This window comes from Falco cherrug, chromosome 7, assembly GCF_023634085.1.
Source record: "Falco cherrug isolate bFalChe1 chromosome 7, bFalChe1.pri, whole genome shotgun sequence".
NCBI classification, from domain to species: Eukaryota; Metazoa; Chordata; class Aves; order Falconiformes; family Falconidae; genus Falco; species Falco cherrug.
The window spans coordinates 66,647,928-66,675,271 of record NC_073703.1 but is presented as its reverse complement, the minus strand read 5'-3'; the positions used below and the strand labels follow the sequence as shown (position 1 = coordinate 66,675,271).

The window sequence follows — 27,344 nt, the reverse complement described above, 5'->3', positions numbered from 1 at the left end:
TACCTTTTCCCCCTCTGTATCAACACAGTAATTCCTTATTAAATGACTGAGTTCATAAATTTCAGTCTAATGGTATTTTAGTTAATTCTCCTTTGAGTCCTCTGAGGATAAAAAGGGGAAATTATTCAGAACATAGTCCCCAATTCACAGCAAAGACGAAGCTATCATGAAACCTGGTAGATGAACATTCTTAATATTTTCTACTCTCTGCAGTCTGATTTAATTGCAATTGACAGTCAGTAGCAGTGGGGAAAACATCATTTCCACAATGGAATACTGCAACTTTTCATCTCAAATATCTCCTGTTCCTTTCAGAGAACATATAGTCCTCAAAGTGATTAGCTAAAACTGTATTTCTGGTGGAGTTAGTTGAAAAGCTTTCCCAAGTCCTCCAGGTGATATTAAAAGACATTAGTTATTGCAGTGCCTCCTAATGCACGGCTCACAAGCAACAGGAAGGTAAAGCATTTGGGAGGTCATGAATCCCATATTAATGCTGGGCTGTGCTTCATTGCTGTAAATTCTTGGTCACCTTTGTGCAGTTCCAATCAAACAGATATTAATACCTTCCAGAAGGGACCCGACATCGTGTCCGCAGGCAGGATTCTAGAGCAAAAGTAAGTACTTCGGTGCCCAGACACTGAGCTGCTCTGAACCCATTGGAACATGTCCTCTTCCATCTCCCACTGTTAGTTTAAACTTTTACAATTAATTGGTGACAGCTTCCTACTCAGCATAATGATTTGTTCTGTTTTCAGCATCAGTTGTTCAAGGGACCCGACAGCTGAACGTAAGATACCTACTGAGCACAGCATTACTATGCAGGAATGGTGAAAACATACGTGCTTGTAAGGGAGTACAGTTTCTTTCTTTCACTCACTGTTTTTTAAAGGAATTAATTTAAATATCTTTTGAAGCAAGGGAGTTGCAGAGGTTCAGGACGTGAGTTTCAGTAGGAAAGTGTCTGCCAAATGTACCAGTTCTGGATGATATTAGCAAGCCTGATACTAGCCATAGTACGATGTCTGCGTTTGCCTGGTAAGAGTACACTTGAGAGTATCATTTTGACTGGATGTTGGGCAGATAATCAGCAATGGAGGAAACTGATAGAAGTCAAACACTTTCATAGGAATAAAGTAGGAATGATGTTGAGATGCAGTAAGAAGACCCTGAGAGCTACCAAAAAGCTAAAGAAATCTCATTGGTTTTTTACATGACATGAAGGCTACACCACCAGGCTACGTGCAATTTAAGTAGCATGACAGAAAGTAGCATTACTGGTGATTCACTTTGGGAAAGGTGAAAGAAAGCTCTAGAAAGGGACCGAGAAAGGATAGCAGCAAACTACCACAGGCTCCTTCACCCCCTCCTATGCACAATACAGTCCGGTAACCAACAATATACAAAAGGCACGTAACATAAAGGCAAATACAGACTGATAAAAAAATAAAAATAAAAATGAACATATACATTTTTCCTAAAACAAAACCATATACTAGAAAATAAAAATGCCACAGCAACAAGGTCAGAAAAAGGAAAAAACATAACAAGTCATTCACTTCATCAGCAAAAGAAAGATTAAAACCTACAAGAACTGAAAAAAAAATAATTATGAAAATCAAAAACATTATTTCCTTTAAAAACAACTCATCAAAAATACATAAAAATATTTAGAAAGCATACCACATTGATTTCATAACAGTCAACTTACATCAACAAATTGCCCGCATGTTTTTTGGCATGAAAGGAAAAATTTACAAAAGAAAGTTGTGTAAGAATGCTCTTGGACAAGTAGCATTGCCACATTCTTGTAACTTGCTTATTTTTCGTTGTTGTTTCTTAAAAACTTTTTTAGCAAAATGTTTATTATTTTTTTTAATATAATTGTTTTACAACAAAGGGCGATACAGGGAGGCAACAACACATACATCCACACCACATAACATGAAAAGAAAAAAATCTTGCACCTTAACAAATTTGAACTTGTTTTTTTTCTGCTGTTTTTTGGTTGTATTTTTTTACCTTATGTAAAGTTGTTAGCATATTACAGTTGAAAAATCCTGTACATTTTATAGAATTTACTTTTGCTTGTCTGCATATCTACATATATAATGTTTTTTGATAAGCAAAGTTTGTTGCTTTTTTGCCTTTTTGGTCAATTCGATATATATTTTTTTAAACATTTTCTTTTTTTCTATAATTTTTGTGTGTGTGTGTTTTAAGGAATGGATGACTGCACATGAAATCTTAACAATGCTAAAGAAAGGGGTGGTGGAGGGGAACTTATGGGAAGAAAAAATGCCTAGGGTGGATGGAGTGGGAGTGTAAGAATCTATGAGTGTACTACACAGGAGATGAAGATGATGGGAGTGAATGTGTAAGTCAGTTGCCATGTCCATGTAAGGGCGGTGCGGAGTGATCTAGCAGCATTAGAGCTTCTGGCTGTAAGGAAGGGATGGGCAATATACAAAAACAAATGAGCATATTCATGCCCATCAACAAAAAGAAAGAACAGAACTCTAACATTGACAATCTCACAAACCCTAAGCTGCAACTTCTTCAACATGCAAGTTACAAAAAATTAATAATTATATTATTAATATTTACATTTTCATTAAAGAGTCTCAAATTATAAAAGCAGTTAAAACTTTTCCCTACTAAAAATAGCAGTAAAAATACATAAACTAATAATAGTAATAATAATAGCAATAATAATAATAATAATAATAATAATAATAATAATAATAATAATAATAATAATAATAATAATAGCCAGAGAGTAAAACAAAAAAACAAGGAAACTAGTTTTATGCATTGGAATTAGAACAACTTCATCTGTAGCTACCCACAGCCTCCTTCTTCTAAGAACCAGCTCTTCTGAAACCATGAAATTGACATCAATATTCTCAATAATTTGAGACAATTATTTCTTGAGCACATCAAATCACTGTTTTTAATGTAATGACTGTGTTGGCACACCCCTTCCCCATTCTCAAATTGGATCGCTTTCATATTCGGATTCTCCAGAGAATCTCAAAAATACAGCTGTAGGATTCTGCCAGTGAAGTAGTTCCTCATTTAAAGAGGGAAATAGAGGGAAAAACTGCAGAAAACAATTCATAACTCTTTTGTTTTGTTTGTTTGTTGTTTTTTTTTTCATTATTAGATTGGAACAAACCAAATCTAAGATAGAAATTCAACCATTGAAAAGAAATACATCAAAATGTAACTATGTAGAGATATACTAAAAAAAAAAGCAATTAATTAAAAAGAGCATTTTTGTCCCAGGAAGAAGGGAGATAAAAAAATTGTGGAGTTTTAAATTTGTATTTTTAAAGAAAAAATTATTCCACACACTTTCAAAGATGAATGAACCAGATGCACACATTGAAAGGAACAGACAAAGCAGTCTAGGGACACTTTCATAATTTGGAATTTATTTTTTTTTTGTTAAGAATTGGATTCTCTTTCCTTCCCTCCCCCTCCCATTTAAATTTGCTTTCAATTGTTGGCCAAAAAGACCCACCACCCTCCAATGTTGCTTTTTTTTTTAATAGATCTTTTTTTTTTAATCGCTTCTTTTCAAAATAAACATGGAGAGGAAAAAAAAGGACGTGCAGTCTGGATGTACGTCATAAATAGACATAGAAAAAGAGAAGAAATTGGCTGAGATCGACAAATGGGTTATATAATAGCTTAATTTTACTGTAGGATGTTAATAATAATGCATGCTTAAAGTAAGTTGCATTTAGGGAAAGTAGAAAAACAGAACAGCAAGCAAGGACTTGGGGGGTGGGCAGGAGGTTGGGGGAGGGGGAGGCGTGTACCATCCATGCCTCTCCAGAAAGGGCAAAACACATTCCAGAGGGTTCTCTGCATTTCTGCGGGAGGCTGGAAGGGGAAAAGGGTGAGGAGAAATCATAAGCTATGCTAGGATGCTCTTTTCACCCTATGACCTTGTATTTTGATCAAACACTCAAAATTCCAGACTCCAGCACTTATTCTGGCCTTAACTCTCCAGGGTATTCCCCAAATCAGTGGCATTTATTTTTCTGCCTAGTCAGACTGGGCTTATTCCCGTAAAGGCTGGGCTTATTCCTGTAAGTGCTGATCAGCTTGAGCAAATAGAGAATATTTATTTGAAGTGGTGAGCAGTTATTCGGGCGTGCTGCCCACGATTACAGCTGGGGGCTCACCAGCCAGCAGTATTTGGTACTAAGGCCATATGGTTTTGCATAGGCAAACCTGCTGCTGCTAGCATTAGCACTGAGAGTAGTTTCTCCTATGCTACAAAAGGTTTTAAAGTTCAAGAAGATATTTCTAATGGATGCTATCTAAGTCTTCTAAAATCCAACTATTCTATGTCCTAGCGGTGTCCTCAGCTTCCTCTGAATTCCCAGGGAAACACATACGATGTCCGTATTTTTCTCGTATAAAGACCATCATCCTGCCATCAGAGTCCTTCTACAAAGGAGCTCAGGACCCCAGCAAAACAACCTGGTCTGTCTGATGTTTTAGGAGAGGGCAAACGTTTTATATAAGCTTTGGACCATGTCCACAATGCATCTCTCCAGGAAATGGGAAAAGCAGGCTATAAGCACTGCATGTACCTTAGCTTTCTGTCAGGACTGTCAGCAAGATCATTTCATAACCCGTCATAATGGTCATCTTACCGCTGACCAGTGGAAGTAGGTGGCTATCTTGAGCTCCAGTTTCTGGGAGGAATGGGGCTATTTGCCCTGTAGATGTGGCCAGGGCTACTTTTGTACAAATATGGTAACAAACAGGTAGGATGTTTTGCTGCTTGTTAACATGAGGAACAATAGCACCTTAAAGCCACTGACAGATCAGGATTAGTTTTGGAGAACGTTAAATAAGCATAAACCCCCACAAAAATTAAATAACCTAGATGCCTAGATTGGTTTTAGATGCATTACTGGAAAGCATACAGTTCTGAGAGGAGTTCTACAAGAAGACTTTTAGCTCCTGCTGCAGAACTGATGAGGCTGCGCTGACTATCAAAGCACGGTGCATCTGGAGCTGGAATGTACCATGCCTTTGCTGGAAGACTGCACTGGACCTGTCGTCTCCTACATCCCTTTAAATAACATATTGGGAAGGGAAAAGGTCCAACCAAAGAGGAAACCTGGTCAGGGTGATCCCAGGGACAGAACATGCAGGTTACAGGAAGCAAAACATTGGTTGACATAGAAAATTTGGGGAATTCATTTGTGGATCAGAAAAAATTGGTTAGGAATAGAAAAAAAAAAAAAAAGACAGAATTGAGGCCTTTGCAGACCTCAGTGGAGATTTTTATTTGGTAAGGTTTTAAGGCTAGTGTCCCTGGACACCACTCCCTACCAGGATTCGGAGCTTCTGGTTTAATTCTACTTCGGGAGTTTCACAAAGAGGCATTTAAGCTTTGAATTTTAATCAGCATTTGTCATGACTTGCCGCTGGATTTTCAGAGGAGCGAAATACCCCCTTCAGCACATTCGAACTGAGTGCCTTCTCTTTGATGCAAAACCGACTGTAAGGCATGGGTCTGGTTGCCAACTGTGCAGGCTGTGTCAGGCGACTCCAGCAAATGCTTCTGCCCTGTTTGACAATAAATGCCTAACCCATTGCATGGGGGCCTGGGGAAGCCTTTTACTGCCTGAAAGATCAAAAGAGCTAAAGAACCACAAGTGGAGCCAGAGACACTTAAAGAGATGACAAGATTTTGTAAAGGACATCTTGATGTTAGACTTACAAGAGGATTTGAACGGTGCAAAGGAATTTTTTCTTTACTCAGTCAATATGGAGGTGCTTGAACAGTTCTTTGGAAAATCTGGGTCCAGCAATTTCTGTTGAGGCTAGGAAAATCTTCTCCAATCTTTTTAAAAAAATCTAGCTGTTAATAGTCAAAACTAGATGTTCTAATTTGAAAATTGGATCCTAAATGTTTCCGCATGAAGCTACACAATATTTTATTACTTAACATTTAGCAAATTATTCCTCAGAAAAACAAAGATTAAAAAGTATAACCATTGCATCCTTCTTTTATTTTCAAAAACTTAAAGTAGATGGAAGGCCTGGGAACAGAAGCATCTGTACTATCCAGGCTTACAAGCTTCTTGTTTGAAGGACTGAGCCAAGATAGCCAACTTTTTCAAGTGAAAAAAATCCACATTTTTTACAAAAAGCCCCTTGTTCAGCAGCTTTAATTATTAAGTTTGATTTTCTCATTTTTTGTTTTCAAGTTGCATTTTAAAATGCTGCTGGCAAAGATAATGCCTATTTCTCTGTATGTTAAAGAGCGACATGGTAGATAGTAAATTAGGATCTAGGGCTGCATTACTCGCTCCGGATTCTTGCTAACCTCTGGATTCTCCATGTCTCCTACCACTCTGGTCCTCGGGCTCCAGCAAGCTGACAGTTTATTTCTCCCCTAACACACTGAACCCCATGTTAACTGAGTTCTGTGCACTGCAACACAACTCTATCAATGTATCTCATTATCTCATTATGTGTCTCATTATTAACCAGATGCATCAGCTGCTTCTTCTGATCTAGCTGGCCAGCTATACTGTTGATGTACTTCAAATGCCCAGGATTCCCTGCTGGCTTAATCATGCATCCCTCCTTATTCGGCTTATTTTTCTTTCTGTATTTTTATATGCCATAATTGCAAAACAAGGACAAGGCCAGGAAATTATTTTTTAAATTTTTTGTACTTTGACCTAATTAGAAGGGGACCCAAGACTTTCAGGACTAAAAGGGAGCATGCATTTCACCCCTGTGTAATCTGGGCTCCCCAGCTGCTGTAACCTTCATAAGTTTACTTGATATAACAGGCAGCACCCTTTTGGGGTCATGTAAAGCCATATGTGTTGGGCAAGGATACTAATGACACACACTTCTAAGCAGCTGATACTATCAAAATATCAGTGAAAAGAAACAAACAGAGTATTTTCAGTGAACTGAAAAGTGCTCATTTTTCTGTAAAAAGTTTACCTACACAATAGAGAAAAAGGCAGTGTTAGCTATGCATCTGCTTTTAGCATCAAGATGTGTCGGCAGCATTTTCTCCTCTGGCTAGAATATTTTGGTAGCAGAAGTATACATTAATATACATAAGGGTGAAAAAAAAAGCCATGCAAAAATCTGCACTTCAGGCATATGTCTGTACACCAAGGAAGAGAAGAATCTTCCCCACTTCCAGTGATTTCACTGTGAAATAAATACATAGACAAACATGGACTAAGAGACGTGGTTCTCTCCCTCCCCGTAAAACTGGTTAAATATGCTCTACAGCTGTTTAAAGGTTAGTGAATTTATCACTTCCTAATATAAATACTAGAAAGGCTAGATCCAGCAGGAAACCCTCCTAAGAGCTACAGAACCAGCATGGGTTTTCTGATTGCCCACAACTCAGTCATTAGCAGCTATACGAGGAAACCACGAGAAAGCGAGCAGAAGCGGGGAGAGTGCTCTACAGGACAAAGTCCCAAAAGAGAAGGCAAGTAAGGGATTCTGGTAGGAATCTGGGAAGTGTGGTATTTCTAGATGGTCGTTCCTGCTTGTAGTAGCTCCCAGAACAACCTGTTCATTCTTGTATGCTCTTAACCTTTCTCAGAGCAGTATTTTTCAGACTTCCAGCCAAATGAATGCTTAGCAGTCCACAAATAACAAATAGCTCATAGATTAATAGGAGGCAAATACTAATTTTCAAGGCAAACCCCTCATCTCTACCCCCAACTCAGAACAAAAATCTGTTCCTGTGATTCTCATCGGCTACCCGCACTAATTTAAACCATGAAAGAACAGTATTTGGTTAGCTGGTCCACTACAAAACACAGAGATAGGAATAGCCTATGAAGATAAATTAGTTATATCATCTCCCTTGCACCAGCTGTTTCTACTGGCATAAAGCTCTTTCATTCTAAGCCTACAGGCACATCTGAAGCTCAGAAATAAAAAAGCTAATCTATAGTAAGAATATCTACATGAGCACCACTGACAAAGTCCCACATGCCATCCTGTTTGTGTGTAAGAATTAATTAACGGGGCTTCTTTATAGCAATAAGCTAGACAACTATCAAATAGAAAAGCATATTTACAGTTATCATCAGAGCTAAGGACATCACAGGGCTAAACCACCATGGCTCTCCGAATTTTTCAGGTGTTGGCCGTAAGCTTATTACCTTTCCAGATTCCTCCAAACCAAAGAGTATTTTGATGCTGCCAGTGCTTAGCAGCCCATCCAATATCACCGGCCTGAAAGCATTCTTCCCATGCATCCCTACTCAACCGCCTTTCTCCTGGGAGAAGGATCTGATATGGTTTTTTGAAAGACTGAAAACTGACATTTGTAGTCAGGCCAACTAAGGCTTTTTTATGTAAAGCTAAACTTATTTAATCCCAAATGTCAGTCACATGGGAAGAAGTCTTTCTGAATCCTGCAGGATTTTGCAACTACAAACCAGATCCTCATACTGACAAACTCAGTAGCAGAACTCCATCCAGTAATTTGAGTGGCAGCAGGAATAGTTTACTATCTTTGGTGTAAACCCATGCAGCAATTTCCTGCGTATTTATGGTATATTAAATTGTACGTAAGTTTCCGTTTATCTGCAAACATAGAGCAGCAAGGGTATCTTAGTGTCCCCTCCTTTCTTCAATGCCTACAGCTATGAAGTAGCCAGGTAAAAAGAAAAGTGCCATCAGTTTGTCCAAATGACAGTGAATATTCCATGACTACCAAATTCCTTCTTGGTAGTTGTATCCCAAGAAGTCTTATACTGTCATACCTTTTAATATCACCTTCTTAGAAGGCACCCAGCAAACATACCAAGACAGCTCTGAAATAAGCTAAGGGATCACCAGGCACATTCATACACATCACAGAAGTGTATGAAACTTCTGTCTTGCATAACTTGCTGGGGATAATTACATGAGAACATTGAAGAATTTAGGAAGTTCTTGGATTCAGGACTGATTTGAATGTCCAGATCCTAAAAGACACCTGAAATATGCATCTATGTAAGGAGGCTACGCCATATTGAGATAGTTGGAAATGGTGCCTACTTTGCTGGTATACAAATACTTTCTTAGGTACAGCTAAATCATAACCACAAGAAGATCTGGATACTTCACAAATGCTGTTTTGTTCTTAAACCTTACTGTTGACTGCACATTATCCTCTGTGAGAGTTGTACACCCAAGTTAACTTATGCATAAGTTATTCCTATGATCTCCTTTATTCATACGTAATTTCTGATGTATCTATTTTCACACTGGATTCTTTGAGAAATCAGTTCTGGTGAACTTCAGAAGTAGGCAGGACCCATTTCAGTGCAATATTTTTAATCCCTCGGATGCTAGGCTACACTTGCCATTTCTGTTGAAAGATTCTACAGAGTAACTTAATTCATCCCTCATCTAGCATAAGCACATTACATTCTCAGAGTCTGCAGCTAGTCCAGCTGTGAGTGACTGGGTGGATGGAGCTTCCTTCCCTGCTTTGAGAGAGGAGGAACCAAAGCATAGTAGATTCAAACCAAACGCTTTCTCTTGCAAAGAACGTAAACTTCTCTTCTGATAGCAAAGTAGTGATCCTAGTTCTGCCCTCAGTAACCCTTCTTCTTTTACTGTTTCCTGCTCCTCTTACAGACAGAAATAAGTGCTGGGAAGAACCTGCACTCACAGCTTGTATCCAGGGATAGCTGCAGTGCTTGTATCTTGGAGCTGTAAACAAAACAAAGCAAAGCGAAAGCATACAAAGAAAAATGTTGTCCACTTCTTAGATGGCCGAATAATCCAGGATCATCCCAGGCACTACTTATCTCTCTGGAAGACATTCAAGATCTAAAGCACTTAACTTTTTAAGTCTCTCTGGTGAAGCAGCTGCAGCTTATTCTTGAGGATACATGGGAAACAGTCCTACTACAAACCTTTAACAAGGACCTTTAACAGCATACACACTGCACTGAGTAATTTTTTTTTTTTTTGACAAGCTGTAGAAGAAAACAGGGGTGTTAATGGATGTTTGGCTATACAGACGCGGTGATGAACTCCAACTAGAAACAATACACAATTTCCTTTGAAATTACATCAAGCTAAATATTGCAATAACTGAGAAGAAACAATAAACTATGCCCATAAACACTACTGAAAACAGCACAATAGCTATCTGTGTGTTCTCTTCTATTGAGTATGAGTACTTTTACATCTACTTCTAGCATATTTGAGGTGTAAGAACTAAGAACTGAAGTGACCTATTCAAACTAATGTAGAAAACCTGCAATAAATCATGGAATTTTAGCACATCTTCCAGATGATGCCTTATCCAGTGGTACAGCCCTGCCCACAATGTTACTCTTCTTTGGGCTTTGGATGTCAAAGTATGCTCTGCTGTAGATTAAATTGGAATAATTCATTGTCATATCAAAAGTGAAAAAAAGGGAAACACCCGCAAAATGTTGTTCCCATAGTAGAAGTTAAATCTCAACAGTGCAAAATTGTACCGGGGAATTAACTAGCCTGAACAAAACCTGAAGAATGCAGAGGAAAATACCTCAGTGCCAGCTGTGGCACTTCAAATGAATTAGACAGGACTTAACAGAAATTTTTGATTTGTAATTTTCCTCATGCTACAAGAAGTCTTTGGGACTTCAGAATTGAGGACAAGCCCTGCAGTCTCCTCAGCCAAGAACAAGTCAAAATATTCCTCAGGATTAATACAAGGATTGCCTCACAGCCACACTGAAAAGGCTGGGCCAGGTTCCCCATCAGCAAAATGAGTTGACGTTGGGTACACCAAGGCTTTAATACCCGGTTACCCAGAGGGAGAAATGTTACATAAGGGCCTGTTACTGATGAGAAGATCAGCACCAAGTAGGCTGCTGATAGATTCTACCAAATTGCCACTGGGAAGTGGTAGAAAATCCTCGGTAGAAATCCTGATATTGAGTAGTCACAAATAAATGCAGCCCCAGCTCTTCCTCTGAAAAGTTAGAAAGGGAACGCCAGCCTTTCGAGCAGTAAGGTTGGTGCTGTTCTCTCACGTCAGTTCAGAGGATGCGAGATGCTCTTTCCTTTTGATTATACTAATGTTTAAACGCACCAGAATCCCCTTGAGAACTCAAGCAGAGGTGTTTGGAGACAGAATGGCAATGACTATTAATCCATGCTTTGACGTCAATTCTCCTACTAGGCAGCACTTGTAACTGCATCAGAAATACCAGAGCCAACTAACGTATGAACTCACTAGCTCTGAAGCACTGCAGGGGAGTCCTTTGTACAGAGCTTTCAACATGTGAGCTGGTTCTGTCTGTCATTTGGAAAAGACAAGAGGGGATAGTGCTGTGATTCAGGCATTTTGGATGGATTTTTGGCAGAACTTCTTGTTTGCTTGTTTTTATGGGCAAGTTTAATGCTAGCCAGGAAGTGCAGAAGCATAAAGAGAGGGGGCCGTTTTTGCAGATTTCCTTTTGAAAGTTCAGGATTACAGTGGTGAAAGGCTGCTGCAGGCAAGTTTGAATCCTCTTTTTCAACATAGTGAATGACTGGAATAAACTCTACTGTGATTCAGAAGCCAAAGCTGTAAGCTGTTTATCAGAGGTTGCATTATAGCAAGAAAGTGGCTGGGAAGGGTATTTGCTCTGTTTTCATAACAGATTGGATTAGAAGAGAAACAGACCTCATTCCAAAAGCTAACCTACTTTAATATCAATGATATTAATATCTGGGGCCCCTAACATAAGAAGGACATGGACCTGTTGGAGCGAGTCCAGAGGAAGGCCATGAAGATGCTCAGGGGGCTGGAGCACCTCTCCTGTGGAGACAGACTGAGAGAGTTGGGGTTGTTCAGCCTGGAGAAGAGAAGGCGCTGGGAGACCTTTAGAGCAGCTTCCAGTACCTAAAGGGGGCTATAAGAAAGCTGGAGAGGGGCTTCTTACAAGGGCATGAAGTGACAGGACAAGGGGGAATGGTTTCAATTTGAAAGAGGGCAGATTTAGATTAGATATTAGGAAGAGATGCTTTATGGTGAGGGTGGTGAGATACTGGCACAGGTTTCCCAGAGAAGCTGTGGGTGCCCCATCCCTGGAAGCATCCAACACCAGGTTGTACAGGGCTCGGAGCAACCTGGTCTAGTGGAAGATGCCCCTGTCCATGACAGGGGGTTGGAACTAGATGGTCTTTAAAGCCCCTTCCAACCCAAACTATTCTATAACGATGATAACTTGAGTGTATTTCAGAAGCACAGGAAGAGATAGTATGTCCATGAATAAAAATGAGAAGCTGGACATCAAAATTCTTTAGGTCCATTCAAAACCTAAGTACTTTTTGAACAAAAAGTCTGCTACTGATTAATTCAGCCTACCTCACTGGTAAGCTAGATAGCCTTGGCATCCTTTTTACCTTATCTTCACACCTTGATAAGATAATGTATATCCCACCATAAGAAATGCTTATTTGTTTCCTTTGTTAGAGGAGTTGGAGAGCTAACTTTGAAAATGTGGTGGCGTTTTTTTTTGTTGGTTTTTTTTTTGAAACAAACCCAACAGTTAATATTCATAGAGACCAGGGCAGGTCAGATTGCTGTGGAATCACTATTTAAAGGGATATATAGTCATTCACTTGAATATGTTTTCCATATGACTACTTGTTGTATTACATGAAATATTTACATTTAAATTTTAGGGTCAGTGTTAGAAAATCAACTAAAAGATGACTTTGCATAGCTATTAACAATCATGTCTGAGCTTCATGGTTTAGTAATTCACAGGAGCATACCAATCATGAATACCTGTGAAATGAAAGTTAACTGCAGATCAAGTCTAATAGGATGGAAAGTTAATTAAAAGAAGCTAAAAAAATGCTTATCATATTATGCTTTCCTCTGCTATGAAGTAAGACGTTATATGGTTAGATTTTAATAGGAATGTCTATTACTTTCTCGTAGACTCTAATTTCCTTTATCTGTATGAGCCACAAAATTTTCTCATGCAGTTTTCTTTCCTGATGAATTCATGTCTCTTATTCATATTCTTATTCTAGCTTCTGGTCTTAAGCACAATCAAAACAGAGACGGAACTGGAAATATGATGTTAAAAGAGCAAACACTTTATTTGGGTAATTCTGCTACTGGCAAAACTTGCAGCTTTGAACTTTGTGAATGAATTTAAAAGGTGCTCAGATTCTAACCTTAGTGCCCTGAGAATTACTGGCTTATTGGGGTATTAATGAACAGCACTGTTTTGAAGTTGAAGAGAAATTTCACCTTCAGAGTGTTCATTATAAACACTTGAGCCTGTCTAGGTCCCTCCTTGCCTTTTGCAGAAAGACAGTAAACATGCACAGGCACATGGACCAACATGCTGCAGAAGAACTGGCAGATTTGCCTGTTATTCCCAGTGCCTAAACAATGCGTGCTAGCCTTTCATGGCAAATTTAATTGTTTAATACAAAGTGGCTTCTTTTCACAACTTTCCATGGCTTATCCATGAGTTATCCATCAAAATGGGAGCATGTCAGAAGCCAAATTATCAACTGCTTGATTGCTACTACGTTACACAGGTACAACGCAAAGGACACCCTCCTTTTCAACTTCTCATTGCTTCAGGTGCCGCATTCTTGGATATGTGAATGCCCCATGTTTTTAGAAGTTTGTCTTTGCTTGTTTGTTGGCTAATGAATACATACCAGCCACTCAAACAAATAATTTTGATGCAAGTTGCCATTGTCACATTATAGCTCCATCACAATTTTTTATTATGGTCTTATTTCACTGACTGGTAACATAGTAGTGGTAACCTCGAAAAATAAAGAGAAAGGGAACCAACTGGCATACAAAGAGAAGAATTCAGCACAGAAGCACTGAGCTCTGAGGTAAGATGACAGTTATATGTGCCCTGTCTTCATAGGTAGGGAGGCCGTGCATGAAGCTAACTGGAAAAGCCCTTCATTTCTGCTCTTTCCTCAGCTTTGCCTTTCTCTTAAAAAAATACATCCTGCTTTGAAAACTCTGCCATGGGGTTTTATGTCTCAGTGGATGCATTTCTAACCTGAAAAATATTGGATCTATTTTCAACTCTAATGATATTTTCATACCAACTCTCTGCCAACCCAAGTCTGGGATCTGAGAGTCAAGTTCAGGTCTCCTGTCATCACCGCTCAGAGGGAAAGACTGTAGGTCAGCGTATGCTCTCAGTGACCTTGTAGCTACCCTATGGTGGTTTTACAGAAATATGACTGACTGAACTTGTAAATTGGATGTAGGTAAAGGACTGCACTGGAGAAGTGAGACACAGATTTGGAATCCAGCCCCCAGCCCTAGCACTGTGTGGGCTCTGCAGGGACCAACAGGAGAGAAAACCATTAAAGCCAGTGGACTGGACTCTACAAGCAAACACATGCATTACTAAGGATGAGGAAAGACTATCTGTTTGCTCATCTCCAGCACTAACGTACAGCTATGGGTGAAAATTGTCCCTTTTGCTTTAACAAATAGGGATTTTCATATTGAAAAAAAAAATTTTAATTGGAAACATTTCCTCCCCTTTATCAGTGAAATTCTTCTTTTAACCTCAGCAGTAACTTTTCCTCCTCCCACCTCTGCAACTATTACGTGCCCTACAAATCCTTTTCTCTATGCATCTCTCAAATCTTCTCCATGTTGCTCTCAGCTAAAGCTTGTTAGTGAGTCACCTAAGGAAGCATCCTTCTAACCTCTCTGACTACGATATTTATAAAGTGGAGACAACAGCATTTATCCCTCTTACTAAAGGAGTGAAAAGCTTTTTTTGATACCTGCAAAACATTTTTAAAGTGTGAGATAATGCTACTGAAGTACTAACAGTACATTTCTGGTCAAACACAGTACCTGACGCACAGGGCCAAGTGTTCTGTCAGATAAGACCAAGAAGATCCAGAACACCATCAAGTGCAGAAATAAAAACGGAAGTTGCAATGACTTACTTTAAACACAGAATATAGTTTCTAAGCAAAAGGAGGGTTAATTTCTGCTCTTTTCAAGAATACTAGTGTGCAGAGTACAGATGCACTAACTGGGCTCAAAAAAGTAAGTGAAAGTCAGAAGCTGCCTGATCTCAGAAAACCAACAGGCATTTCTCATGTATTCAAACCATGCAGAATAAAGTACAGCATTGTAATGAAATACAGTAAAAAATTTAGATTATATGCACCTAATAAAAACAAGCTGTTGTATTCTATAGCTAAGCCTTGAAATGTTCTGGCTAAAGTCTCTCCTCTTTGTTAAACCACACAGATTTTTTTTTTTTCTCCAGACTGTGATTTAAGGTCTAGCTAATTCTGTATAGTGATTTCTTTTCACATACAACTATATAAACTCAGCCCTGATCCTACAGACTGCTAAATACTTTCTACTTTCATTAATACCAGTGAAAAATGAAGGCACTCAACATCTCATCAGGCTGCTAGTTTTCCCAGCCATGTGGTTAGTGCAATCAGTAAATATGCATGCACATGCATATACAGAGGAATCTACACACAATTTTTTGAATTTTTTGACCATGAAAGTATTTAATTTGCATCCAAATTCCAGACTGCTATGGGGATCCAAGTGCTGACTGCTTCCTTTTCTAAAAGAAAAATCAACATCCCCTTCATAAATGCTCTGGACAAAAGGTTTGGAAGAGAGTTATAAACAAGTGAGGAATGTAGTGAAAATGTTCTGCTGTTGGTATTTTAAGCCTGTTATCAAATGTAGTTTCCCAGGAATTCCTTGTGCATGCAATTTTTTTTCATGCATGCAGTGAATTTCCTAATTCACAGTTTCTGATCTGATGTTTAGTTCTGGTAAGTTATCATACATCTAAAATTTAAAAGCACGATTCACTACTCACCTCCAGCAGTTTTACACTGATAATAATGCCTATATGCATTATTGCTACCTTCCATTACCATGAAGTGAGAGGTAGATCATGTGCATCATTTCTTACATCAGAATCAGACAGACTGCAATGTGACATGCAGGCCATCTCCTGGGGACCAGGACAGGTTATTAGCAGCACTCTGACTTCATACCTAAGATATTTGCTAGAACTATCTGAAATCTGTTATCATGCTGTGTAACTGAATAATACTTATGGTTTTTATATATATACTTGCACACATATACAGCAGTACTATATATTGCATACTTACAGATATGTTTATACACATACACATATATATGTATTCCCCTTAATTCATATTTCCAGCACCTCTCCCAGTGCTCCACTCGGAGACACAGGACTCAAATTTCTTGGATTTTATAAAAGAAAACTGCATTTGTCATCCGCTAATCCTCTGTTGCAGAGAATCTCTTTCCTCCGCACCAGTTCCGCATGCTTATTAAGCTTTCCAACTATTTTCAGGCTGCGCATAAGCAGAGGCTTCACTGTAATGGAGCAGAGAGATAACAGTGCCTCTCCACACAGCTTTGTCACTGCTACTCCCAAAATGATGTGTACAGCTCTATGCATTTCGTTACCAGAAAGGAGCAGCACAAGGCAAAACAAAAGAGAAAACTGATAAAGAACTGATGTTCAACAAGGAACAATGATCATTGCTCTAAGCTGATGTGTAAAATCTTTAACTTCAGCATAGATAGCTCAATCGTCTTGTTTTGCATTTGCTGAAATCTCTCTTGAATAAGAAAATTAATGTAATATGACACACCGCAGTAAAAGCTGTCACTGCCCTAACATGACTGAATCCCCAGAAAAATGACCTCCTGGAGTGTGTATCTGACAGAATGTTTAAGAAATCTGCAGGATCAAAATGCAACCTTTGTTTAAAAGTGAAGGAGAGATTAACCGAGGTTTGAAAGTGAAAGAAGAATTAAGACTCCAAGGTCTTATTTCAAGTCCTGCCATTCAGACGGTTCTTAAGGGTCTGGTCCACGAAAGGATTAACTATCTCTTGTCAGCATATAAATCTAAAATTTAGATCTTTGAAGCAAGTGCTCAGCTGCACTAATATCCACAAAGCTCCGTTCAGCTGCTGGAAAAATTATGGCAATGTAGCTATAAAATGCTGTTGGAGCTAATGGACATTGAGACGTGCAGCCATCTCCAGGATCCAACTGTTCAAATTCATTTTAAATAAGCACATTGAATATGTAGCTAGCACTAGAAATTAAATCCCAATAAAACGGAAGAAACAATACTGCTTTTATAGGGATGTTAAGGCAAAAGCAGTAGGTATCAATGCCAATTGATATTCCAAATATCCTTGTAAATCTTAGCCTTCATAAAAAGTCTCTTTTATAAAGTACTCCAAATAGCTGTTATCTCATTTGGTGCTCAGGCTCATAATTAATTAGCTTTAATGGAAGCTAAGCAAATTTGTTATGAAAAAAGAAACCAAACTGGTCAGGTTCCTCAGGACACTTTAAACATTTCCATGTGAATATAGCTTTCTTACCCGAGCGGCACCATCCTGGCAGCTCGGGTAAGAGTTTCTTAAACTATCTAAATTGGCACCTTGTGTTTGGACACTTGCCACCCAGAAGACAGGCCAGCAGAAAACTTGCAGCTTGTCATCAGAAAGGACAGGTCATCAGGGAGGCAAACTACAAAGAATCACCAGAAGAATAACAAATCTACTCGTTCTGGCTGGGCCTGATGTGGTGATCATGCAGCGCGTGCAGGTGTTGATCAACAGCTGCTGGGGATGAGCCCCCCGCGTGCCCGGGTGGCCCAGGAGGCCAGCAGCGCCCCGGCTGGTGTCCCACACGGCGTGGCCAGCGGGGCCGGGGCAGTGCCCGTCCCCCTGCGCTCGGCACGGGTGAGGCCGCCCCTCGAGCCCTGGGCTCAGCTCTGGGCCCCTCACGGCCAGAGGGACACTGAGGGGCTGGAGCGTGTCCAGAGCCGGGCGGGGGCTGGGGGGGCTCAGCCTGGAGAGGAGGGGGCTGGGGGGGCCTGGTCGCTCCCTGCAGCTGCCTGACAGGGGCTGTGGGCAGGGGGGGTCGGTCTCTGCTCCCAGGGAACAAGCGACAGGACGAGGGGAAATGGCGTCAAGGTGCGCCAGGGCGGGTTTAGATTGGGTAGGGGGGAAATTTCTTCATGGGAAGGGTGGTCAGGCACTGGCACAGGCTGCCCAGGGAGGTGGTGGAGTCACCGTGCCCAGAGGTGTTTAAAAAATGCATAGATGTGGCACTGAGGGCTGGGCTTAACAGTGCTGGGTTAACGGTTGGACTTGATGATCTTAAAGGTCTTTCCCAACCTAAACTATTCTATGGTTCTGTGATTCTATGATGGAGATTCATTTTTCCTATGCTCTCTGTTCTTTACGTTTGCGGTAGAAAATGCTACGGAATGCTCATTCTTCAGCAGAGCAATGTGTAAAACCTTTTCAGGGGAGGTAAGATAGGGAACAAACTACTGCACCAGGTTTCCCAGCTCTTCCTGTATGGAGAAAGAATTACTACTATCAGAGCAAACTAGACACACAAATGGCTGCTTTCATCTTTAAACAATACTGCTATTAGAATAGAGGTGCTCCAGGCACAACATTTGCAGCTTGTTTTACCAGCTGTTTCTAAAAATACCGCCTTAGTGAAGAAGCCTTCTTTCCCTCCCTCTTCAAAATGATTCTTGTTTGCTTTTTCTTTCCAAGAGAAAAGTGATAGATATGGAAAACAGCATATGTGGGAAAGATCACACAGCTTCAGGGATGGACTTTTGCCATTACTATTCAAAATATAAAGAAAAGCTATGAATGAAACAACTGAAGATGCTAAAATATACCGGCCCAACTCCTTTGATAAATGTAATCAAAAGTTTTATTCTTCTAACACAAATGGCAGAGAGCTAGTGACAGATGTTTCCTATGGAGAAAAGTATGGTTTAATGTTCTGGAGAATCTAACAGGGGAAAAAGGAAGCTGAAAAACAGATAAGGAGCAGTAAAAAGCTTCCAAGTTAGTTAAGGGTGAAGGTTACTAGTCAGTAACTTATAATATTTTCAGAAATATAAAAAGGGGACAAGTATAGTGAAATCCCCACGCAATACTTACAACTACAAAATTTAAGTTTACTTTGTTTCATAATAACATACTTTGTCAGAATGTGAGCTTTTAATTTTTGAAATTTCTTTTTTTAAACCATCAATTTCAAAATGAAAGGGCACTTAAGACAAAAGTTGAAATTTGCATTTGAGGAGTCATAAAACATTTTCTTGTTTTGGATTTGACACAGACAGTTCAGAGGAAAATAGATGGAGTCCCCACAGTACTTTGCCAACCCCAAATCTTCACTTTTTGTCAAAAAAGAACCAGGGCACGAACATTTTCAACTACCTTCCAGCCTGTGTATTCCCTTTGGGCTATATGGCAAGTTTAAACATGTGAAGTAAAGGGTTTCAGGCAAACCTGAATACCTCTCACTTATCAGAAGATAAAGCTCAAAAGTCATCATTTCATGCTCAAAGGCTGATCACTCTACTGCTGTGTGGGGTATCTCGCAGCGTTTTTTCCAGGGGAAAGCTATCCATCAACCACTGGACTATGTGTAGATCAGGCAGTACGTCCAGTTTACTGTACAAAAAAGTATTTCCCCCCCTCCCCAGATGCATACATACTCCCACTACACTGCCAAGTCCCTCGACTTTCTCTCCAGATGTCAAACCCTCCTCAATCCTCCCCAGAGCTCCCTGAGTCCCCACTTCCCCGGCAGAGCTAAGTGATTCAGAACCTCGCCAAAGGCACCGCCCTGCTGCCAGTTCAGCTGTGTGCCACTGGTCCTCTATTTCAGACCATGCTCACATCTCAGACCTGAGAGTCACACTCACCTGCACTCACAAAACACCTCCCCCAAAATGTTGGGATGTACTAGCTGCTTTCCGAGTTATACAAAAGCCGAGTTATACAAAACCGATTTGAATTACCAGAACTTAACAGGAGCATGAGAAAGAGGATAAGGCAAGATTCAATCTATTGCTTCCACACCTGCCTGTAAAGCTCCTAAACAAGTTTCTTCTACTGCTCTATTTCAATTTCAAAAAATGCTCCTTTTAGCCAGAACATAAACATAGCGTTAACAGATGTATAAATATACATTCATGTATGTACACACAGAGAATGCATGCATGTACATGCTTTGCAATCTGTTTCAGCACTAAAAGAATTAGCATACAGGAGAACCACAGATTCTAGGGGAAATACCGATCTCCAGGTACCCCACGGTAGTTGCTTTATGGAAAGAAGTCAGCAGAAGAAATTAAAATTATATTTTGATACACTAGAAAATACCCTAAACTAATTACAGGGCTCTGTTTTCTCTTTCTGTCTGTCAAATATGATACATATGAAGACCTTAAGGCTTCAGCACTGAAAATCAGTAGTCACTAAAACTAGTATCTAAAGTCTGTCATACTGGTTTCAGTACCAGGGGAAAGAAAAAAAAAGGAATTATTCACAACAATTTAGAAAAAAATCCAAACCCACAAAAAATAACAACTCAAAATTGGTTTGCACTTCTGCTGTTCTGCAAAGACAGGACAACTTTTTTCCCTTTTGATGCCTCTGACTTTTATTGTTTTGATACTGAGATAGAACAAAACCAGCAACGAGACAAAAGTGTTGGAATTTTCCAGTTGCTCTAAAAGAAGCTAATTTTCAGGTTTTGTATGTTTGCCTGTAAAATAGTTGTAGTTCCTCTTGAATGCCAAAAATGATCCTTATAACACCACCCCACAGGACCAAACAACTTCACTTTTTATGAGACTCAGCAGAAGTTGAAAAATTAGTCCTTGAGTGTGGCTCTTTTGTAAGGTTTTAATAATGTTTTTCTTGGCACAATGAAAATGTAGAATAAAATATATTGTCGAATCAGCGGGCATCTGAGATTTCAAATCAAGACAGTTTATTTCTTTCTTTTTTTTTGTGTCTATCCGTAGTTTCAAAACTGGTATGATCTTTGTCTCCTGCTCCTCACACCGCATTTAAGAAGTGCTACCACTTCAGATTGCAGTTGGGATAAAGCACTGATTTCTGGCTGTTGTGAGTAATAAATTGGAACTGAAAGAGAGAGGCAGAATGAAGGCAAGGTAATAACCCTTTTGACATAATTATAAGCTTTGGTATCTCGTGATCTACTTGGGTTGCGAATAGAAGTAGAATAGGTTTTCCTGCTCTGCCGAGGTAACATTCCAGGTGTTACAGTTCATGCGAATATTAGTACCTTTGGGCTTCTGAATACATAAGGCACCTTCAGGTCTAGGCATGACGACCAAAAGAAATATATAATAAAAATGCTTAGAAGAACAAGTGTATCTATGTCTCTAGTATCTGTAAATGTTCAACATGTTTTCTCTCTAACAGATATCAAAATCAGATAGATAGTTTCTTCTTGCTTAAAGCTAACTAATCAGTTGCTATAGACATTTAAGGGTCTAATACGCATCCATTTGCTTTTGATGTAAAATGTGTTCCTGAGTCATGTGCTAGCTCTTCTCTTCCACCGAATGTGTCATTGGCTATTTTTTCTTTCTTTCCCATATATTTTATGAAGCTGAAAATCAGACCTAACAGGGACAAAAAGCAAGTCCCAGCAGGTTGAAAATATCATATCTTAGTATTTTAGACATGTGTCAGCTTGATAACATAGGCACAGTACTAGAGGGATTGCCAGAATGTGACAGTGCACATGGCTTCAAGTTTAGAGAACACGCTTTAAAAAAAGACTGGAAAGCAACAAGGGCAATGGAGCCAGACTGTGGGTCTGATCCTGATCTCCTCCTCATCTTAAATGCAAAACGAGGAAAACTTACACCAGCCAAGTCAGGCTGGAGAAACTGTGAAGATTTTGAAGAAAAATTCTGATCAGGATGCAAGTTCAAGTGATGGAACTGCTGATGTAAAAGATCTGTATATTGCAGTCCACTCATGACATTAATTTATGTAGTCTGAGCATGGTTCATTCCATTGCATGTGTTAACTCTAGAGAAAAAAGTGATATTTAAAAACGATGCCACCCCACCCTTCCCTGACATGAAAATATTTGGCTTTTGATCTCTCGCTTGCTTCTCTCTGCTTTAACAGATTAGGAGTTGTATCTACTTCATAAAAGTACACAATAATGTTACTTGTCACAGCAACTGAAGATAGCACTTAGCACTAAAGTCTTAACAATAACATAGCTTGCTTGTACATTTTCGGTAGTTAGCAGTACAGTACCACTTTGTTGCATTGTAGAGCAATTTGCATCTGAATATCAAAGTCCTTTAACATATTAATTAAATCTCCTTCTTTTCCCTTCCTCCTCACCTCATTTAGCCAAGAAGTATTTCATTTACTCTCCTTACAGGTAGGCAAATGAATGATACAGATGCACAGTCACAGAAGGAATCAACAGCAGAGCTAGGAGCAGCACATTGGAGTTCAGGCTTTTTATCCTTGGCTTTAACAACCTGACCCTCAGCTCTCCCCCTTGCTCACTGACAAATGTCACAAGAGCTGAAGCTGGCAGCCTGCCCTGAGACAGAAAACAACAGTATGAACTAACTATTTCAAGTGCCAGAAATCCGTATACACACTTAGTGGGGTAAAACGGAGCACAATGGCACCTTCCATGGCATCTCCTGTGCTTGAGTGAGCCTCTCGCTCCCTGCAGCGGAGGGCTAGTTACAGGCATCGCAGAGGCTACGTAAGGCTAACAAACGCAATCATTCAGCAGGACGCAGCAGCTTTACCACAGCCTGGAGGCTACTGTCCTGACGCCTGGACACTTGATTTACTCATCACAATACACCAATATGAAGGTTACCCTGAACTTTATGATGCAGGGGCTAAAACTCTGATTGTTCTGCTCCAATAACCTGCCACTTGAGCTAAAAAAAAAAATAATTGTTTCTTTTGCTGTTAAGCCTCATAACAGAACTGTTCTGGTCTATCTGACAGAGGGCAGTGTTACACAAAATCACGAGCTTGTTAATCATAGTACAGTTTTATAAGCAATTTTGTTATTTTAGCAATTGACAAGAAAAAGCTTTAGATTCAGTAAGAATTAATAGTTGTGAAAAACACATAGAGGTGTAAAATCTAAAGTGAGTAAGCTTTAAATACTGATTCATTTTTGCTATGATTAATAGCACTCAGTAGTGTTTCTCAGATCATATACAAATTAAGAAAACTGAACCCAACATCAGATCATTGGTTCTTATTGGTGAAAGAAAGCTATCTTCTTCTTAACCCACTGCAAGTAAAGGAAGCATATCTTGGGTAAGTTAAATGAAATAATTAAATTAAATCATTCCATGTCAGAGACCTGAACATATCCCATCACTTCCCTCTTCTGGTAACTCTCAGCTTAAATAGATAAGCCTTATACCATGCTCTTGTGAGAAAAGTTCACAGATTTCATCATCTTCCCTGCAGAATAAACTAATTCCTGCAAAACAACAAAGATTTTCGCTAGGCTAAAGGTATGTGTAAACATGCTCTTTGTGATGTGGTGAACGTTATCTGCACGAGAACTGTCTGCCTTTTCCTCCACTACCTGGAGATGATCCACTGACGCCAGCTAATGTATCCTAATGCACTGAGACCTTCTGTGCCATTAAGATGGCTAGTACCTTCACTGGGAACAGAACTGAGATCCCAGGAAATGCACCATTGTACAAGCCAAAGGATATTTTTTCTAAATAGCGTTTCAAGTCTAAGCAGACACCTGAAAACTCAGCTTGTTTTCTTCTGCTTTATGCATTATTGCACATTCATGATGCATATGGCAGAAGACACTCCAGATGCATTTCCAGAATTGTGTTTAAGTTACTACGAGTGAACATCTGCAAGGCAGTTTTCACCAGTATCAATAGGGAGGCAGACATCACACGGAGACAAACAGAAGACTGACCCCATAAAGCGAAGATGCAGTACTCTTAGAAATCTTAAGTACATCTTACATTTTTGTCTCTTAACTACAAATGGACTGTGGATTTCAGGAATAAATTCACATAGCTATCATTTCAGTGGCATGTGCATATTTCCTTCCCAAGATCACCTTTTATAAAAAAAGCCTAGGTACTTTCCACTTAACATACAGCCTGCACCCTGCGCAGCCTTTTCTGGCACCGAAAGGGCAGATAACAGGAGTCCTTACTCTAAGACATCAGCACGCACGTACAAATCCCCTAAGCAGCTGTCTGAGAAGTCACTTTAGCATTATGCCAGTAAACCATTTCTGAGAGCGAATTGATAATGGAGTTTGAAAACCGTTGAAAACCCAACAGCTGCAACCTCTGTCTTAAGAAGCTGTGTGGGCATCCTGCAACTCACAGCCTGGGCTGACGCTCAGAACGTGGTTCAAAGCTTGGTGCCCCTTTGCGGACCTCCCTGGGGCAGGTGGGGAAGGGGAGGGGAGGGGAAGGGGAAGAGGGGCAACGGAGCGGCGGGGAGCTGAACACCAGCTTACGAACAGAGAACAGAATCACATAACAACACTAGGCCAATGGACTCCAAGACACACTGACAAGACAGATGGACACAGACAAGACGTAAGATCACTACTAAGAAATAAAAAAAAAAAAGATCAAAAAAACCCATAAAATAAAGTAGATATATATAATGCTGAGGCTGCAAGACGCAGCTGATGGTACTGGCATAACTCTTCCAAAAAGAAGAAATTATAACACAACTAAAAATTAAAATTGAAAAGTTACCAACCCCCCCCCCCCCCCTCCCCACCCCAGATCATACGCTACGGACTTGTTCGGTTAGCCTGAATGCGTAGCTCTGATGAAACACAAGATGGCATCATCACAGCCCATGCACCGATTAATGAAGGCCATGGTTAGTTAAATCAGCTAAACTACAGCATGCCATAAAAATGATCTTGCACTGACCCAGAAATAAAAGATATGACAGATACTCTGCATTGCAATAAAATTCTTTTTATGCCATCTGTGGTTTGTAGGGCTTGCTTTGTCGGAAGAATTTTTTTCTGGGAGACAGCAGGGGTAAAGGGAAAACTTTTGTTCCTTCTGGGTGTTTGTTTTTTTTTTCTCTGAACTCAAATGAAAAAAAAGAATAGGCCGGGGGGAGGGAAAAGACAGGATAAAGACTTTGCAGAAGTTTAGAAAAGGGAGGGAGAAGAGAAAATAAAAAGAAGGGAGGGGTAAGGATCTTCATTCTTTTACACACAACTTTCTTGGGATATCTGAAAATGTGGTTTTCTTTAGGATGGCAAGAAAAGATTTTGTTGCCTTTATTGGTTTGCAGATCTATATCTCTTTCTTGAGATGATTAAACCATTATTTTGTTGGAAGAACTCCAAAAATATAAATTGAAAAGTACAGCAATGATTTTAAAAATTAAAAAAAATAGCAGTATGGCACCATTACGAGCCAAAAAAAAAGGGAAAGAAATATAAAAGAAACTAAAATATCAATCACCAAAAATTCATGCGGCACAAGATGAGGTGAAACGACAGAAAATGTTCTTCAAATATATACAATGTATATATCTATCGATATATACACGGAGTATGTGTGTATATACCGATGGATATACCTGTATAATTTTTTTATTCTCCCTGCCCCACCCTACCCCAAGGCTAATTTGTAGATGAAACTATCAATTAAAAGTAAACAAATAAATAAAAGGAAGAAAGAAAAAACTCTGAGAAAAAAGAAATATAACGTGCTTTGTTCACCAAGAAATAACAATATCATGCATCTGTCCACGCCAGCAAATGCCAGGGTTAGATGAAGGCATGAATTTCTGTGTAAACATGTGACTGGATGATAGGGGCTACTGCTGATATTAGTCAGTTATTACTTTAGCGTATACACATATACATAGAGATTTATATGCACACTGTCTATATAATGCATATATAGATAAAATAACCTCATGGGTAGGGACTTTGGAGCTTACATCGGAAAAAAGACCAATATGCTGAAAACCAAACTCAATATAAATTCCTAATATATATTAAAAAAAATAAATAAATAAAATAAAAATTACTGTAAGTCATCTGCATGATAGATTAGTAAAACTTGCTTGGTTGGTTTCGATTTGGCCTTAAGACCGTAGCTAGGAAATTCCATCAAACAAGTCCATTACACCCTGGGAAGTGGTGTGGATGAATCCCCCTTCCTTTGGATCCGTATGGGATTCAGCCTGTGAGACGGGAAGCCTACTCTGCATGCTCTGAGGCACGCACCCAAATCTGAAGGCCATTTCTTGTTCACAGCATCAGAAACAGAGCAGAACTCTTGTTTGACAGAGGGAAAGGCTGGGGGTAACTGTGCACTGGATTTGTGGGGACATTTCTCTGGGGAGAGCAATGAAAATTCCCTGGGTGCTTCAAGAAGGTTGATGCAGTTTAAGGAGGACAAGAGCCAAATCAGACCTTCTCTGGGTTTCCTCAGTCAACTTTTCTTCCCTTCCAGCACACTGCTTTTTGTACTGTGCTGGCTGCTTGTAAGCTCTTGGAAGGGAGTTTCCACTTGTCTTCTGCAAATAAATCTCTGACCGAGGCAGTCTGCAGGTCCCTGGATCTGCAGCTTACCTGGGTGGAAGCTTGATTGTCCTAGCCCATAAACCATAAGCCTGAGGTGGATGGATACAGGCCAGTAAATTATAGATACAGACACGATACCTGTGGGATATGTGTCTCCTGTCTGTGGGTATACGCTACAAAACACTGTGTAACTTCCAGCACAAAGAACTGTAGATTTTGGCACCTCTGTTGCTGTCTCCAGTCCCTCATGGGAAAGGCTTACCAGTCTGATTAGACAACCTTATGATATATGAAGCCTTTTGGGAAACACAGAGCAAATTTCTCTGGAAAAAAAAATCACCTCGGAAATTTTAGGGACGATTGGAAGGGAAAGCTGGCAACTACACCAGGGAAGACACATGGGATGCGTCAAGCCAGGGAGCCAGGACAAAGCCCTACAGACCGTTTCAAGAGGTTGCACGATGGGCTCCAGGCTAACTGGTGAGCATTTCACTGTTTGCTTTGAGAAGGGCAATGAGCAGCTTGGGCTCTGATCCCCAGGCAGCTGCCCGGCCACCAGCATCCAGCCTGCCTGGTGCCAGAGAACTGCGCTAATGTACGTGCTTATGGGGAGCAAGGGCGATGGCAGGAGGAGACAGCTGCAGTCAGCAAAGCACAACTGTCAACCTCAAGGCTTTGAAGAGTCAATAATATCACGTTGTAAGGGCGCTCCTTATTTGACTGGAAAAGAGATAAGTGCTTGCTTTCTTCACGATGGCACAGTGCTCCTAGTTAGGAGTAAAGATACCTCCCTTACAAATCTTTTGTTCTCTGCAAGTGGCCGAGTGACCAAACCACCACCACTGAGCTGTGTTCACAAGCACAGACT

The 27,344-nt window shown here is 39.9% G+C and overlaps 1 protein-coding gene across 26 annotated transcripts in view; it reads right to left on the bottom strand.

The window, feature by feature from the left end:
- Window positions 1-27,344, bottom strand: part of NRXN3 (neurexin 3) — a 1,022,219-nt gene that overhangs the window by 8,198 nt on the left and 986,677 nt on the right. Inside the window, exon 24 of one of the 26 annotated variants that reach the window (XM_055716455.1) lies at window positions 1,717-2,442. The exons of the other annotated variants lie outside the window; for them this stretch is intronic. Coding sequence (XP_055572430.1) covers window positions 2,333-2,442 — 110 coding nt within the window. The 3' untranslated portion in view covers window positions 1,717-2,332. Of the gene's footprint in view, window positions 1-1,716; window positions 2,443-27,344 lie in introns of those variants that run through there. 26 annotated transcript variants of the gene reach the window in all.